Genomic DNA, 17,974 nt, shown 5'->3' on the forward strand with positions numbered 1-17,974 from the left:
TATTTTTTTCTTTATTTGTATTATATTACTATTACTGTAGCTATTATAATGAATACGGTTGAGATAATAGATGGGGAATGGGGATTTTTCTTCCGCTTATCTGGCAACCCTGTGAGAGACGGCACAGAGCCTGCAGTGAACCTGTCACTCCTGTTAGTGACCGGGGCGTTGCATTTTATGCAGGTCCCGTCGCGTTGTCCACACAGAGATGGCCGAATATAGCCACACGGGTATATTAACGGCTCTGTTGTTGTTTACGGCCGTGACGGTGCGAGATATTTACCTGGGCCGCACTGCGACAGAGCAATTGGAGCAGCAGGCCGCGAAGAGCAGCATGGCCTCCAACGGCTTCCCGGAGGCTGAGAGCAGCACACAGAGGCAGAACAAGCCGAAATTCTACACAGGACCAGTGCTGAAGTTCCAGTACTGGTGAGAGCATTTTAACATCCTGTTCGTCTTAATTTAACATTAACCCCATTCAATTTTGCATAGTTAAATGTTATGAATATAAAGTTAATGTCCAACATGAGCACTCTCCAGTTATCAGTAGAAATTGAGGTTGTGTCCCTAATGGCTCTCTGGTTAATCTATAACACACTTCATAGTCTATAGGCGCCATTGTTTTCTACCCCGTGTGGTGTGCCTTTATAGGAAGTAGGGACACGTTTGGGATCGAGCCTTAGATACAGCGCGTGCACGGTCTAGCTTAAGTGACCGAGTTCACTTTTGTGTCCTAAAGTAAATTGTTAGGAACATTCTCGTATGTGAATATTGCTTTGTAAGGTTGCTAAATATAGTCATGTCGCTGAGAAAGTCCGTAGAAAACAAAAGCTAGCATGCTAAACATGCTAACTGCATCCTTTGGCGTAATGATAAATGAACACCTCAGTCTAATGTTAGGCAGGATTTAATGCAAAAAAAAAAAGAGAGAGAGACACAGAAGCTAGTGAATGTAGTATTTTAAAGGTGCTTTTGTAATAACGTGATGTTGACATCTTAATATTTGTTTGTTTTCAGTATTTCCTGAGGGTACAGTAAGGTGTTCCAGGAGTACTCCCGGTCTATCAACCAGCTGTACCCGGACATCAGAATCGAGGGGGGAAATTATCCTCCCAAACTCATCAACAAGTCAGTTCCCTATCCCAAACTTCACTTTGTTGCATTACATTTCCCGTATCCGATTTTTTAAAATATCTTTTTCTTGTACAAATAACCCCGAACATATGTAGAACAACATTTTAAAAACAAGTCTTCCACTAGAAAACCCGTTCTGAAACAGGTCTCAGGTTTGGATGCGCCTCCTGTCAGTCATTTTATAGACACTGTGCAGGCCAGGGGCGGAGCTTCGTGAACATGGGCGGGAACTATTCAAATATCGAACCCACATAACCTTTAGAGACTGAGAAAAAAAGAACTTTGCACAGGCATTGGGTAAGATTTGTTGAAGAGACACTATATTGGCAAAAGTTTTGGGACACCCCAGGTGTTGAACCGAATCCAGGTGTTGTTTTTCAGGCTCGGCCCCTTGGTTCCAGTGAAAGGAACTCTTAATGCTTCAGCATACCAAGACAGTTTGGACAATTTCATGCTCCCAACTTTGTGGGAACAATTTGGGGATGACCCCTTCCTGTTCCAACATGACTGCGCACCAAACTCGCTCATCCATGTCTTTATGGACCTTGCTTTGTGCACTGGTGCGCAGTCATGTTGGAACAGGAAGGGGTCATCCCCAAACTGTTCCCACAAAGTTGGGAGCAGGAAATTGTCCAAAATGTCTTGGTATGCTGAAGCATTAAGAGTTCCTTTCACTGGAACTAAGGGGCCCATTTGGATGGATGTCCCAAAACTTTTTGGAAATATAGAGTACATCTCTAATGTTTAAATGTGTGGAGCTGAATATTATTTTTTTTATTTTTTTATTTTTTAGCCCACACCCTTTACCTCCTATGCACAACAAGCTCCACCCCAGAATTTATGATTTTATGATTTATGATAACTAGATTACTACATTAGCAAAGTCTCTCATGACATCACTTACAAGTGCAAGTAAACAACTATAAACATGCAACTTCAATTTATAATGATTTAAGATGATGTGAAGGGGGGGTGCCTATAAATGACAAACAAAAGGCCAGATCAAATACCAACAAACATTCTGGACATTCTGCACATTTTTTTAAGCTTGTTCTGAAATAGTGACGTAAACTAGTAAGAAATAAATATACTGTACCTTTTAATGCATCTGTCCACATCTAAGAAATCCTCGATATACTTAACAGCTCTAATTCGCATGTGAGTTAATGAAACACATTAAATTTGTTTATCCTGAAGTATTTTTAATATGAGGAGTGTTCCTGGTTCTTATTTTGTTTCTTGATGCTGCTGCATCGCTCTCTTTAGGTAGAGATGAAGCAAGGACTAAAATGTCCATGTTAGAAGTTTCAAATTCAACTAATTCTTCCCTGCTGTATGTAAAAACAGGTAAATGTTGAATCATTGCTCTTCTGTGTTTCATTCCCCAGATACATTGCAAATTTCATCTCCTACTTTAAACTGCTCGCCATTGCCCTGATTGTCACTGGACAAAATCCTTTCCAAATGTTTGGAACGAACACACCAAGAATTTGGTCATGGGGTCAAGAAAATAAGGTAAGCAATGCAGCATTATGCAATGCAAGCATGAGTGCAGGAGCTATGGAACAACCTTCGTGTTTGTTTTTCTGTCTTTTTTGATTTTCTTTAAAAGCCTGTTCTGAGAAATGTGTAGAATGTCGAACTGGCACCCGTGTGCGAGCCGAGAGATGATATGCCTGTTTGCGACCATGTGCAGCACTCCTCCACAGGAAATGTGTTAGACTGTCTTATGTGATCGTATCATTTTCAATCTCTTTCAGATATTCTCATGTCTCATGGTGTTCTTCCTCAGTAACATGCTAGAGACCCAGTTCCTGTCCACAGGAGCCTTTGAGATAACGTTAAACGGTAATTCTTTTTCTGTTCATGTTTTTGATCATCCATTATGTACGTTACTGGATGGAAATAGTAAGCTTTTGTAATAAAAAAAAAAAAAAGGACTAACAAACTGTCTAGCTTACATTTAAAGCGTGAAAATCAGCGAAAGTTCCTGAGTATAAGGAGGACATGAAGTTTAGTCAATCACAATGCTTACAGTTATATTTGTAGTCACTTGCTGCAGTGTATAGTGACATTAGATTAATTGCATCCTAATGATGTATTATTGCCTTATTTATCTACTGAAAGAAGCATAACAGGACATGCTGTTACAGGAAAATAAACCACAGGGACTGACTCAAGAGTGTTTATCAGCTTAAAGTTGATTATTTTACAGTAATGGCACATCCCAGTGTGTTTTCTTGCTCTCACACCTTTCTTGCTCTCACACACTTGGTATGTATTGTCTTCATACAATTCCCTGGGAATTAGTTGATAGTAGTGTAGTCTAGGTTTATAATAAACACTCACTTCATCCCTTCAGCAGCAAATGATGCTTCAGAAACATAGAATTGGGGAAGTTGTGTCTTATTGTTTGTACTGTGAATGCTTGAATGATTTTTTTATTTTATTTTTTTTGTCTTGTGCTTTAGGATGCAGGGTACCAGTGTGTGTTTTGTTTTTTGTACTTCTCACACTCTGCCTTTGTTGTAGATGTTCCCATTTGGTCGAAGCTACAGTCAGGGTATGTTCCGAACATCCAGGAGCTCTTTCACATTCTGGACAACCACCTCAAGATGAATCAGGTCGACAACCTCAAATTCGCCTCGCCGTAGCGCTGCTGTTCTAGCTGAGAGAGAGAGGCAAGTGTTAAAGTCATTATCTTGAAGCATGCTTCCTGTTTTCTCAGCACCCATCGAAGATGTTTTTCCTGATATCACGATAGACTTAAGGCTGACGTCATACATGACGCTGAACTACGCGCGCCCTCGCATTGTTTACATATTTGCCTGCATACCAAGTTAATCAGGATAATTAAAGCCGTGTCCTCTAGAGGGCAGATCAGTGTGTAAAGCTATGTTAGGATGCACATTTTAAACATTATGAAGAGTTCGCAGAAACCCAGACAATCTATTTTAAACTCTATGCTTTAAACTTTTAGAGGATCTGGAAAATTATTATATAGAATGTACTGTTAAGTAGGATCGTACAGTTTATTATTATTATTTAAACAATTTTCTAAATATTCTGAAGGAAATTCTATAAAGATGTGCACGATCCGCACAAATAATAGTAATAATAATATGTCGTTGTTGTTCTTTCGGCTGCTCCCTGTTCGGGGTTGCCACAGCAGATCATTTGGTCCATGTGTTTCGATGTGGCACAGGTTTTAAGCCGGAAGCCCTTCCTGACACAACCCTCCCAACCCTATTTTATCTGTACAAATAATATATTCAGACATAATAGTTTATTTGCTGCCATTTAATGCATAACTGTTCATGGCTATAAATAACACAATTAGTTTGAAGTGCTTAGTAGTGATGGGAAGTTCGGATCATTTTACCGACTCGGATCATTAAATCTCGTTCGGCAAAAAGAAATAAACTTTTTTCAAAAGTCTATGACGCAGCCTATGACGCGGTCACGTGATGTACAAACGACTCGGGAGATGTTTCCCACACAGAACCTATAGGATGTTGCGCATGCACGGCCAATACTAAATGAATGAATCGCTCCCTGAGCCGACACGTTGTTCCCGAGTCATATTAAGGATCCGTTCAAAATGAACGAATCGTTCATGAACGACACATCACTATTGCTTAGGATTTATTTTGCACTGATGTTGCCACTTTTCATTAGTAGCATAGACATCACTTTTGGATTTAAAGCACAGATTAAACACTAGGGGTGTAAACAGCAGGCCACCACTAATGCAATACAATTTAGATTCTTTAGAAGTCAACAATTTATTATTTCACAGACTCTGCTATATCTTCCGGCTGCTCCCTTGTGCGTGAGGGGTCTCCACAGTGGACCAACTGGTCTGCACAACAACTTGGCACAGGTTGTTTTTTTTTTTTTTTTTACCGAATGCCCTTCCTGATGCCCTTCCTTCCTTTTTATCCGGGCTTGGGACCAGCACTGCATCCAGTGGCTGGGGTTTGAGCATTGGATGGGAATCGAACCTGGGCCTTCCGTATGGTAGGCGAGAAACCTAACACTGAGCCACCAATGTCCGCTAGCCACCAGTCGATATGTGATATGCGTAAAACTTTGTTCAGAATGGTGTGGGACATTTGCGAATGTGAGAGTTACACTCAAAACATCTTGCTAACATGTTAAAATACACACCAGTTTAAAAATATGTCCTCTTGTACACGTTTGTCCTCATCAATTCGATTGGTTAAATTCCAGCACAGCAGCATTAAACTTTGGTCTGTCTTATTGTCAAACATTCCAGGTTTGCTTATATGCTTTTGGGTTTTAATTTAAATTCACTCTCTTTACTTCTCTCTGCAGGTTTCTGGAGCTGTTTTTCTGGACAGAGGGACTGTGGACTGTGGTTTAATGAAGGCCTACATTGCAAACAGCTTGCTGTGGGTGTAGACTGGATGTCCCTGCCACCACACACACTTCCTCTGACCAGCGACACACTCCTCCAGACTCCAGACTCCATCTCGACCGGGCAGAGTGCTATATGCATCCATCGTGTGAAAATCCTTCATGAGCCGGACACACTAAACTTGATTTTTCAAATGCTGAAACTAGAGATACATGAGCAAATATGACCAAATATGTGGCAGTTAAGAAAGTGTCATAATTTCTCACCTTTGTCTGCAAATGTTTGAATGATCATGTTTTTTTGTGTGCGTGTGTGGCGCTGCTGTAAAACTGTATGTATACACTTATGTATACAGGATCTTTCTCATATAAACATTTCACTTGCACTAAGAAAAACTTTTTTTGGGGGTAAGGGAAATATTACTGCTAATGTGCAATTCATTTTTTCCACTTTAACATGCAAATTTAACAAGAATATGTCATTAGATGGGAAACATGGTATCTATTGGGATCTGCAGGTTCATCCTTCTTTCTCTTAATTCTTCAGGCTTTTTGTAGCAATGTTTAGCTGCCTGTTTCTAAAGGTTGTTTGGAGTAACCACTGTCTTAATAAGAACACAGTACATTACACGTCAGATAGAAATGGTACTCTTTATTAATTTCCAAATGCGCTCTCTATATTTTTCCATTCTCTCTTAATAGGTGAAGTCCTGAAACTTCTCTTTTAACCAACCTTGTTCATGAAATTGTAATGTGGGTGAAAGTACAGAAATTTTACCATTGTTTCAAAAGAATAAAGAGTACAAAAACACTTGTGGGTTGATTTTTAAAATTTTCCTCTACTAAAAATTCAGAATATTCACAGATCAAAAGCAATAACCATTCCTTTTTATAGGAACACCTGCACATTTTTTTTCCTGAGTCTAAATATTTGGGGTTGGGTTCGGGCCCTTAGTTCCAGTGAAAGGACCTCTTAATGCCTCAACATACCAAGATATTTTGGACAATTTCATGCTCCAACTTTGTGGGAACAGTTTGGGGATGGCCCCTTTCCTGTTCCAACATGACTGCACACAAGTGCACAAAGCAAGGTCCATAAAGACGTGGATGAGTGAGTTTGGTGACCTCAACTGACCTCATCCCGATAGATCACCTTTGGGATGAATTAGAGCAGAGCCATTCCAAAACTGTGATATCTGCCTTTACATGCACTTGAATGTAATATGGAGTTGGCCCCCCCTTTGCAGCTATAACAGCTTCAACTCTTCTGGGAAGGCTTTCCACAAGGTTTAGGAGTGTGTTAAAGGGAATTTTTGACCATTCCACTAGAAGTGCATTTGTGAGGTCAGGCACTGATGTTGGACGAGAAGGTCTGGCTCTCAGTCTCCGCTCTAATTCATCCCAAAGGTGTTCTATTGGGTTAAGGTCAGGACTCTGTGCAGGCCAGTTAATTTCCTTCAAATCAAAATGTCCAAAATGTCTTGGTATGCTGAAGCATTAAGTGTTCCTGTCACTGGAACTAAGGAGCCAAGCCCAAAAGTGTTGAAAAACAACACCTGATTTGAGTGATTTGGAGGGGTGTCCCAAAACCTTTGGCAATGTGGTGTATTTCTAGGGTTTTTTTTCGTGATAGATAGATTGATTGATTGATTGATTGATTGGTTGATTAATTGATTGATTGATTGATTGATTGATTGATTGATTGAACCCAATGGGAAATTTACCCAGATGCAACAAAGCACAAGTATTATGCCTTTATCCTTGAAATTCTGTAGCTCCTTCCTCATAATATTAATAACAATTTGCCAAATATTATAATTTCATTCTCGAAATCTTGTATTTTTTTCAATAAATGCGGCCCTAGACGCCCCCGTACAAAACCGTATCGAAGAGTACTTTAGAAACCCACAGGTAAATAATACCGTTTAATCCTCCACACCGACAGATGGCAGTGTGGAGCTTACGGCTTCTTCGTTGTTGCTATATGGCTATATCCCGAATGGCTGGCGCATTGGTGATGCAGTGCACTATTTAGGGGTCTGGATTCTCTTTTATTATACCCTAAATAGGGCATAGTGAATAGGGTGCGTTTGTGACTATACGACCGTTGATTTTTGTTACAGAGGCTGGCTTGTCTTGCCTTGTCGTTGATTTTTGTAAAGTATGTAGACAAGATAACTTTGTTATTTCTTCTTATTTCAGCCATATTGTTCTTTGAACTTAAACTTCCATTAAAAAAAAAATATATGTTGGTCTAATTGAATTGAATTTTGCGGACGAGGAAACAACACATAGCTTTCCAGGCTAGCATTTTAGCTAAGACTTGGCATTGTTGGAAGTCTGTTATTGTTAGCTGTTGAACAGGAAGTGAAGTCTGTACCGTAGTCTAGACTTGATTTAATGTGTAACGTAATGCAATGTCATAAACAGCGTTATGTGGCTAACGAGGTTACCTCGGTTAGCATCCTGAGTATTTTCCCAGGCTAACGACTCAACGCATATCCTGCTAACAGGAAGCTAACTTCTCTGTAATGTAATCTAAGCCTCCAGTGCTAAGCTAGGCGTTTACAGTTCATCTATACAGCTATAGCCATGTGTAACTGTGAAAGGTCATGACTAGATTGCATCTTGTAAATCTCTCGTCATTTGTTTTCCTTATAGTTGGTGTATTGGATACTTCGGGGCATCTTGGCTAGCGTCAATGAACATTTATATCCCCTCTACCTGCTAAGTACTCCTTCAATCAATAATGAGCAGCGCGGTGAGTGATTTCTTTCCTCTTTGTTGCCCACGTGATCTGATTTCAGCCACGTGACTTTCACTGATTGCATTTAAGCCATGCTTGTGGCCCGAGGTCCGACTTGGCTTCCCCTACCTGTCGTGTCTTCTAACCTCATTGAAACACCTTTTTTTCAACGCTCTGTTGTAGACTCAGAGGAAAAGACGGACGACATCCACACCAGGTTCGCGACGAAAGAGCAAAAGAAGCAGGACACAAATGTCTCAGGCCTCAGTGGAGACCATTGACGTCATAGAAAGCGACAGATTAAGCAGTAAGTGGAGTGAGTCTCTGCAGGTACTGGTTTGTAGGATTAAAGTGAAGAGCCACTCATATCCAGACCTAGAAAGAAAAAATAGTGAATAGGTTTCATTTTCCTGCTCACCAGGGTGCCCTGTAGTGAAACTTCACATCAAATGCATCAGGATCTCCAGAGCTGATGGTCAGCACTAACTCTAAAGCAGTGATTTTCAACCATTTCAACCATGGGCCTTGGGAAATTATCCAATTACAATTAACCAACAAAAAATTATTTAGTTACTGGAAATAATTTGCCATTGTGGAGTACCTGTGCCTGTGATGTAGTGAGTGGCAGAGTAATGGAAATACTCCTCCACATCAGTAGGTAGTGCAATAATGACCTTGACAATAGAATTACTGATGCATGCAAAAGGTAGTGGTGACCGCATTGGGTAAATATTTGAAAAGGAAAAAAGTGCAAACTGTCAACTGGGCTCTGGATGGAATTCTGACCCAGGTGAAGGCCCTAGTATGAGTAGTGGTCAAAAGAAAGCTCGAGGCAGTACAGTGAAAGTTCTTTTTCATGCGGATTTACTTTTACTTCTGACTACTTTGTTATAGGTAGTGTGTGTGTGTGTGGGGGGGGGAAGCTTTCCAACAGTGCAATGGTCCCAAGCATCTTAAACGCCATCTCCAAATGAAACACCCATCACTTCAGATGCACTATATTTGTATGTTTGCGTGAACACGGAGAGAAACGGGCAACTTTAATGAATAAAATAAAACCACAAAGGAGATTTTCATTATACACTATATTGCCAGAAGTTTTGGGACACCACTCCAAATCATTGAATTGTTTTTCAACCTGATAGAACACCTTTGAGATGAATTACAGCGGAGACTGCAAACCAGGACTTCTCATCCAACATCAGTGCCTGACCTTACAAATGCGCTTCTAGAGATGGTCAAAAATTCCCTTTAACACACTCCTAAACCTTGTGGAAAGCCTTCCCAGAAGATTTGAAGCCGTTATAACTGCAAAGGACGGGCCAACTCCAGATTACGTTCATGTGCATGTAAAGGCAGATGTCCCAGTTTTGGCATGGCTCACAGTCTCTGCTCTAATTCATCCCAAAGGGGAGTGAGGTTTTTCAACACCGGATTTGGCAACGTTTTGGCAATATAGTGCATTTTAAGGTAATTTCTAGCGCACAGATTGGAAACAAGGACTAGACTTGTTCAAATGCTGTCTTTTATTCCTAATCATTATCTACTCATTAACATCAATTGTGTATTTGGCATTGTGACCATTTTTTACTACCTCTTCTCACTTATCCACTTTTTTCCCCTTGTCGTCCTAGGTGAAGAGGTAGTAGACTTAACCTGTGAAGGATCTGAGCCAGCTGTGGTCGATCTCACAAACAATGATTCAGTGGTGGTGAGTTTGTTGCTCTTTTACTCTCTACTCTAACATCATGATTTTACTTTTGTGACCTGGAATAAAATGCCAGTTTGGCTCTTTTTTTTATTGAATGCTTGTTTTTCTTTCTCTTGTTTAATCATGCTGATCACCGTGTGAAACCCAGGTTGTGGATGATGGTAATTAATCTCCTTGTTTTTTTGTTAACTCTCAAAACTTCTGTTCAGATTTTGCCTAGTAGATGTGGATAAAATGGGCTTTTTTCCACATTGACTTTTTTTGTGCAGCATTGATTTATCTTGATGTACATATCCTGTTTTTTAGCATAATCAGTTATGTGATGAGAATTAGTCACACAGTGTTATTGCTTCGGAAGGTACACAGAGCAGACGTATGCAGGGCACAGAGAGCTATGTGCTGAGCAGCGATGACGAGGAAGAGCCGAGTCAGAGCCTCAGTCCAGCTCTTTTGTCATCGCTACATGCAAGTGCAAGAGCCAGGTAAACCAATTTACATTAACCATAAAATGGCTAAAGCTACTAGCTGCATCTCAAATGACGCATTACAGACTATGTATTTTTTAGTGTATGAATTTTAGGCGTGTGTGAGGTGATTTTATTTATTTTATTTTTAAATAATCGGAAATATAAACTATTTTCCAGTTAATGGGAAATGGTAGCTCTTCCAGTACATAAGCAAAGATGTTGGGTGCATCAAGTGTCAAATTCCTTTTCCCCCTTTTTTTTTCCTTTCCCCTCTGCTTCTTCTTTCAGTTAAATAAGTGCTTGCAACATGGGACGTACCATCTGTATTTTTGGCTCCATTAGCAAAACTTTGGGACTTACCATCTGTATCATTTGTTTTCACTTTCATTAGCTGTACTTGGTTCGTTTGTGTGGTGTTTGTTTCAATGCAGTTAAGTTCCATCAAATCGACTGGGATCAAGATTTCCAAACTTTTCCCATGTTTCCCAGATATTTCACATCACCTGCTCATATGAATGAGTCTGAAGACTAACAGGCTAAAATCCTTTTTTTTTTTTTGTCGCCCCACAGACGCTGCACATTTCTGCTCTGCTTGTCCCACAGTGCACGATATATTCTCACTTTGATTTGTTGGAAAGCTGTGATTAATCTTCCAAAATAATGATGCAGAAACCTTTTTGTTACAGTTTCATCTGTATGGTCAGCACTTAATCAGTTGAAGTCAAACCGGGAAAATCTATTTGGGAAAATGATACAAAGCATTGGTTTGTGTGTACAGGTCCACACCCGGAGCGGTTAGCTGCCCTGTGTGCATGGATGCTTATGCAGAGGTAAAAATGACCCCAAATTCAGCTGTTATCTACACAGGATTCATTAATTTGGATATTTCTTTTTTTTTGTGTACTAAAATGCAAATTGTGAGTCACTTTACTTGGGGAGAAAATACATTAGTGATTAATCTATTTTTTTTATTTGTTTATTTTTATTAAAAAAAAATTTTTTGAGTAAATGATTACTGTAAATACAAGTAAATCAGTCTGTTTGCAGTGGTCCTAATCCTTGCACTACTGGCAGCAAATGCTATGCTGTTTTAGTTTAGGTTATTTTAGTAGGGGGTGTGGGATTAAGGCTTAGTTTATTGCTGTGTTTGGGGAAAATCATGCTTCACAGCACACTTATACACCGATCAGGCATAACATTATGAGCACTGACAGGTGAAGTGAATAACACTGATGATCTCCTCATCATGGCACTTGTTAGTGGGTGGGATATATTAGGCAGCAAGTGAACATTTTGTCCTCAAAGTTAATGTGTTAGAAGCAGGAAAATTGGGCAAGCTATGGATTTGAGCGAGTTTGACAAAGGGCCAAATTGTGAGGGCTAGACGACTGGATCAGAGCATCTCCAAAACTGCAGCTCTTGTGGGGTGTTCCCAGTCTGCAGTGGTCAGTATCTATCAAAAGTGGTCCAAGGAAGGAACAGTGGTGAACCAGTGACAGGATCATGGGCGGCCAAGGCTCATTGATGCATGAAGGCTGGCCCGTGTGATCCGATCCAACAGACGAGCTTCTGTTGCTCAAACTGCTGAAGAAGTTAATGCTGGTTCTGATGGAAAGGTGTCAGAATACACAATGCATGACCGGTCAGGGCTGTTTTGGCCACAAAAGGGGGGCCAACACAATATTAGGCAGGTGGTCATAATGTTAAGCCTGATTGGTGTATACTGTGTTCCTTAGTAGTACAGTATAGTAGTAGTATATATTATGGTAATCATGTGACTGCTTATCTTTTGGATTTACTTTTAAATGTGTAACTTGCCGAATAGGCCTCATTTATCAAGCTGGATGCAAGAAATCTGTAAATCAATACATTATACAAGATTTGTCATTCATGAAAATCCAGTAAATTCAAACAAACAGTTATACTGCTCAAGTGTGCGTAAATTTACGCATAAGAAAACTAATGTAAATGTCGACTTGATTGACTTCAAGTCATAATTTGCTTGGATTACTGCACTTTTATTTGAAATGTACTGTACAGCATTTAGCAGATGCCTTTGTCCCAAGCAACTTCCAGTGCTTCGGAGTTGTGTTTAAAAATGCATCCTCATGCTAGTTCACTAGGTCAGGGATCAATCAAAGATTTTAAATCCGTCATTTTATTTAACTTTTAATTAAAATATAGACAAAACAAAAACCCATAGTGTAAGGCAGGGGCGTTCAATCTTATCCGGAAAGGGTCTGTGTGGGTGCAGGTTTTTATTCCAACCAAGCAGAAGCCACACAAGATTCTATTGAAAGCCAAAATCAACTGATTAAACAGGTGGAATAAGTTGTGTCTCCTGCTTGGTTGGTATGAAATCCTGCACCCACACCAGCCCTATCCGGATAAGATTGGACACCCCTGGTGTAAGGTAAATAAAGAAAATTTCACTTATGTCTAAAGAAAAAGCACATCATAAACAGATGACAGGATATTGTTAAATGCCTCATTTATTTCATGCCTGATTTAGTGCTTCTCTGATATCCTTTATTTTATTATATCATTATAAATGTTTTATTGGAATAGAAGTTAGTCAAAATACCTTCCTCTACTGTCTTTACCCTGATCATTCTAGCTGTCTGGTCACATAAACTGTTATGGATTTTTGTGGGTATGACTACATGCAAATAAGCTGTACCAGGAACGTGCTTTGCATTTTATGGTGATCAACATGCTTGAGTATTTAAAAAAAAAAAATCAGTATTTGACATAAGGCAGAAAACGTCTTCATTTTCAAATTTTTACACACGACTCTACTTAAATATTAATAATGGGTACACATGATGCAGAGTAGCTGTGCTCTTCTCACCTGAATCTCTGTCAATCTCTTCCAGATCATTGAGAGCGGACGGCTTATGGTATCTACCAAGTGTGGCCACCTGTTCTGTAGCCAGTGCATCCGTGACTCCCTCGCCCGGGCCCACAACTGCCCCACGTGCAGGAAGAAACTCACTTATAAGCAGTATCACCCTATCTATATCTGAGAAGGAAAGGGACGCTGCGGTTTCACTGTCCTGCGTAACCAGATGGTTGATCTGTGTCTGCCAAATTCCTTCCTAAAAGCTGGCATGGTACATCACCTGCGCTTCTTGGTATCATACATTTTGTGGGTGAATGTCCACGAAGATAAAATCTAATCATGGACCTGAAACCAGAAAGCAGTTCAATTCTTTGTAAAGTATTGCTTTTAATGGTACATTCACGCACTAAAATACTGGTGTAATGTGCTGTACTGTATTTTACAAGAATCTGTAGCCAGAGTGCATCTTGTGTATATAATTCTTAGGACAAAGCAAAACAAATGCTTAAAAATTTCGGTGCGCTCTGCTGCTTACTGCCCAGATCATGACCCTGTGTTTTCATCTGCAGACAGAATGACTTCGCCATCTGCTTTTAGGTTATGTAATTGCAATTTGTTTGAGAAAAGCTGTGTGCACTTGAGTTGTTCTTCCATGAGTCCATTCAATGTAAATATTTGTATGTATGAATGTACAAAGATCTAGTAAGTTAACAGTAAGGAATGTGTAGATTCTGAGCTTATTCCAATAAATTGTGGCTTCAGTTCACCTAATAATTTTTTTTTCTAAATGATTGATGAGCTGAGGAAAGATTGCAAGCTTTGTTTCCGTATTCCTGATGGCAATTTTAATTATGTGAAATGATACAACTTGCAGCTTTAAGTTTATAAATGTTAAATATTGGTGTTTGAAAGGAAAAAAAAAAAAAATCAGCATGTTGTACCATCATTTCCATAAATGTGACAAAGGATGAGTATAACCAACAGGTGATCTGATTTCTTCTTACTGAAGGAAAAATGCACTCTGCCTTTTTTTTTTTTTTTTTTTGTATATCAGTTTGTATTTTACTTTTGTCAACCTTTTTACTCACAACTCTGCTCAACTAGCTTCTGATGGTGGCATCACTTGAATTCATGTCTGCTTACACAAGCGCAATGCAGCAGCACTTTAGTCTTCAGCTCTTCTTCTCATCTGTACACTCAGCTCAAATGTTATAGGTTTCCTGCAAAATACTGTCGTTCTCATTCAATGTTTGTCTCATGTTTGCTGTCATGGATTGTTAATTAAAAGAACCCAGTATCTACTATATACATGGCATGGCTGTGTTGTAAAGCTGTCTTGCATTCTATTGAGCATTTTAGCTCATACCGTAATTAGTATGGTTTGGGGAAAATGGTGAGTGAGAAACTTTTTGCTCTTTTTTTTTTTCTCCCTACAGAGCGAACACTGAAATCTGACCGTTTCCTCTTGTGATATTGCTGTAAAAAAAAAAAAAATTCTGTAAAATTGTTGACTGCACTATCTATATCCTGTGGGTGAGGCACACGACTGTGTGAATTCTCACACCAGTAATGAAAATACAGCACTAAGCAACAAATTAGTACCAGAATTGTAAAGAGCACCACAAATGTTTCGGTGTAAACACATTTAATGTGTTTCAGGATGAACCCATTACCAACACCTTCAGCAGTGAGCTCTGTGTGGTGTAGTTGCTTGGATGCACCACAAGATGGCGGTGCGTCCTGTGAGAAATTAACAGTAAGCCTCTTTCTCTGCTACACTTCAACTGCTGGGAGTCATGGGTACAAAACTAGCTCTATTTTCTTTTTTTATGTGTCAGTTCTTCTACTTCAAGCTATCATAGTCCTAATATGACTATACAGGTCCTGACCTCAGTATTGTACTGGTTTAGCAGGAATGAAAAGGAAACTTGGACTTGAAATTATTAAACTAGCCAAAGGTCTTGTTTCCCTTGATTTATTTATTTATTTTGGTTTTTATCTCTTGTTTTATTTTCTTGTGCCCAAAACATATTTGTAATGTGTATGCGGTACTTTGAGGGTTAAATATCAATAATGTTTTTTTTCTCATTTCAACTGATTGTGGTTTAATGAGCAGTAACTGTACAAGGGTCTTGAAGTTCTAGTAAAGAAAACAAAAATCAGTCTTTTTGTATCAGATAGATAGATAGATAGATAGATAGATACAGTGGGGAAAATAAACATTTATCTGAGGGAGCCAGAATTATTTTTTGTTGGTTGATAAAGGGATAAAATACTTGTTTTATTCACTGAAATGCAACAACTATGGACAATTATATACCTTTATAAAAACATAGGCAAACCTATAAAATCAACAATTGAGCAAATATTTATTTTCCCACTCATAAAATAAAAAATATTTATTAAAATATTAATAATAAAATTAATATTATAACATTAAAAAAGTAATAAAATTAAATAATATAATTTAAAAAATAATAAAAATTAAAATATAAATATTGTAAAATATATAATATAAAATATTAATAAAATATTAATCTCAAAAATCTCTGAGAGAGTTACAGAATGTATAAAATAGACATAGAGTATATAGTAAAGATGCATAGATATATAGGTGTAGATATTAAACGATATTTGCATTATAACTTGGATGGAAAGTGGTTATTAATGCACATGTGTGTATATATCCTTAGAAAAGTGACATAAAGTGGAATATTGGCTTCTGGATTAGTCAGTGCATCATATTTCCAATAGGAAGTGATTTGGGATTCGGCCATTACTCTACTATCGACTATAAATAACGTGTTTATAACTCGCAGCGCTCCGATTGGTTAAAAGTTGGAACCGGGGCGGAGCTTCGCGCGGACTTTACAATGCAGTGTGACGGGACAGCTCGTGCTGCTGCTGGGCTAAATAAGCAGTTAACGGTAACTTCAGTTCGAGGGGTCGAGGGCTAAACGTTTACTGTTTATTCGGCTGGTCGTTTGCTTTATCAGGAGAGTGCTTATCTCAGTCATAACGTTTCTCAGGAGCGAGCTGAACGCAAATCTCGACCTTTCGCCAGAATTGAACTGCATGCTTGTAGCCTCCGGTTACCGTGCGCGCGAGACTGACAGCCAAAAATATCAGCGCCTGGTTTATTTACATGTAACGATCATTACAAAGTGTTTATGATCTCGGTGATCAAACGCGGAAAGAAGACGCTGTAACTTCGGATTATTTTTGTTACATGGATATTTTGGATACTCCTGGCAGTAAATACTGAATAGACCAAACTTCATGTGCCTGGAAAAATGTGAGCCTGCGATTTTATCAGCACTGAGGAATAAATTCGTGAATTTTCTCAACACGTGGTAAGTTTGTTTTTGTTTGTTTGTTTGTAGAAATGCTAGTTTGAAAGGACTTTCTTGACTTAAACACAAACCCAGGTTAGTCTTCATACTAATCAAAGACTAATCCCCATTTTTTTTATTTAATTCCTCTTTGTGTTTTAATTCATTGCAACACTATAATGTAGTTAAGGCTCCTTGACTCTCCTCCAATGTAAAAAATCTGTTACAAATCATTACCTCGAGTCTAACTGGTCTTAATTTTGCCCTGTATTAACTAGAGGAGTTTCTTTACTCACTGGGAATTTGTTCATGCTTTTTTTTTTTTTTTTTTTCACACAGATTTAAGAAAACCAAGGCTTTTTCTGCAGACATCATGGAGCTTCTGTGGATTGTTCTTGCTCTTTTTGATATTATTTACACGGCAAATTGTGCTCGAGGTAAGTAAAAAAAAAAAATTTTTAAAAAGCATTTTTGTCTAAATTTTGTCATTTCACAAAAGTTTCACAACTGACTATAAGACACTTCGGACTTTCTCAGATTCTTACGTACCAGTTATGTTAATGTGGTTCACTAGAAATACTCACACGCAAGACTCTTTAAATACCCGGAGTGTATTCTAGTTTCTGACGTCTCTGAGATAATACAGGGCAAAATTGCAAAATGAGACTGCTGAGCCTTTGAGTATCTAATGGAAGGGAGGTCTGATACTAAATTTTACTTAAAAGGTTAAAACTCAACTTAAGTGTGTGAAGGTAGTCTTAGTAGAACGCACCATTTTCTTTCACAAGAGTAAAAGTAATAAAACGTTGCTTCTTTGTTTTTCACACAATATTTTTAACTTCCAAACTTTGCATTTCCGTCTCCTTTGAGTCACGAATAGTCTTAACTGGCTTTCATGAAGAGCAAAAAAAAAACCTATGCTCTAGAGTCGAGTAGACCAGAGCAACAGTTTATTTCCTGTCTTTTCTCTACCTCCGTGAGTTCACTACATTGAAATTGAGCTATGCAGGTTTCCTTGAACCTGTCTCTGGAGTTCAAGACCGGGTTTGGAGCTGTGAGGCCTTCAAAGGTCGTCACTGGCTTTGCTTCATAGAATGCGATCCTCTCACATTAGCCAGTCTCCGGCCTTCCTTTTTTTTTTCTCTCTCTCTCCTGCCTGGAACGAGCCATCGTTTCCATTCAGTGGTGGCTGAATGCAGGCCTAGGCTGCAGATGGGGAGATAGCACAGCTCAGTGACTCCACTCCATCAGGGCTGCAGGTGAAGCGTGAGCAGCCGTGTCTCTCTCTTTTTGCCCTTAGCATACATCTCAGACTCAACAGCCTGTCACCGAGACTGGAAGAGAAGCGATGGAGGGGTGAGG

At 39.0% G+C, this 17,974-nt stretch overlaps 3 protein-coding genes across 4 annotated transcripts in view; all 3 read left to right on the top strand.

Moving 5' to 3' along the window:
• Positions 1-95: 95 nt before the first annotated feature.
• selenot2 (selenoprotein T, 2) lies at positions 96-6,325 on the top strand. Its single transcript, XM_058397739.1, has 6 exons — positions 96-429; positions 1,018-1,128; positions 2,523-2,649; positions 2,895-2,982; positions 3,667-3,815; positions 5,473-6,325. Exons 1-5 carry the CDS (start codon positions 209-211, stop codon positions 3,786-3,788), a joined length of 669 nt encoding a protein of 222 aa, XP_058253722.1. The 5' UTR covers positions 96-208; the 3' UTR covers positions 3,789-3,815; positions 5,473-6,325.
• A 1,207-nt stretch (positions 6,326-7,532) lies between these two features.
• rnf4 (ring finger protein 4) lies at positions 7,533-14,584 on the top strand. Of its 2 annotated transcripts, none has more exons than XM_058398038.1 (8): positions 7,533-7,551; positions 8,176-8,275; positions 8,444-8,567; positions 9,895-9,971; positions 10,120-10,132; positions 10,330-10,453; positions 11,217-11,268; positions 13,315-14,584. In XM_058398038.1, the coding sequence occupies exons 2-8, from the start codon at positions 8,264-8,266 to the stop codon at positions 13,462-13,464; spliced, it is 552 nt and encodes a 183-aa protein (XP_058254021.1). In that variant the 5' UTR covers positions 7,533-7,551; positions 8,176-8,263; the 3' UTR covers positions 13,465-14,584. The 2 variants fall into 2 exon arrangements, with proteins under 2 accessions (XP_058254021.1, XP_058254020.1); XM_058398037.1 differs by having other exon boundaries at positions 7,544-7,675.
• Positions 14,585-16,142: 1,558 nt separating this feature from the next.
• Positions 16,143-17,974, top strand: part of fgfrl1a (fibroblast growth factor receptor like 1a) — a 41,974-nt gene continuing 40,142 nt past the window's right edge. Inside the window, exons 1-2 of the mRNA XM_058397687.1 lie at positions 16,143-16,633; positions 16,952-17,049. Coding sequence (XP_058253670.1) covers positions 16,986-17,049 — 64 coding nt within the window. The 5' untranslated portion in view covers positions 16,143-16,633; positions 16,952-16,985. The remainder of the gene's footprint in view (positions 16,634-16,951; positions 17,050-17,974) is intronic.

Source organism: Hemibagrus wyckioides, linkage group LG08 (assembly GCF_019097595.1).
Source record: "Hemibagrus wyckioides isolate EC202008001 linkage group LG08, SWU_Hwy_1.0, whole genome shotgun sequence".
Classification (NCBI taxonomy): domain Eukaryota; kingdom Metazoa; phylum Chordata; class Actinopteri; order Siluriformes; family Bagridae; genus Hemibagrus; species Hemibagrus wyckioides.

Coding starts and splice junctions, on each gene's coding strand:
- rnf4 (XM_058398038.1), top strand. Junction 10,454..11,216: donor CATGCAAGTGCAAGAGCCAG/GTAAACCAATTT, acceptor TTGTGTGTACAG/GTCCACACCCGGAGCGGTTA. Junction 11,269..13,314: donor GCATGGATGCTTATGCAGAG/GTAAAAATGACC, acceptor AATCTCTTCCAG/ATCATTGAGAGCGGACGGCT.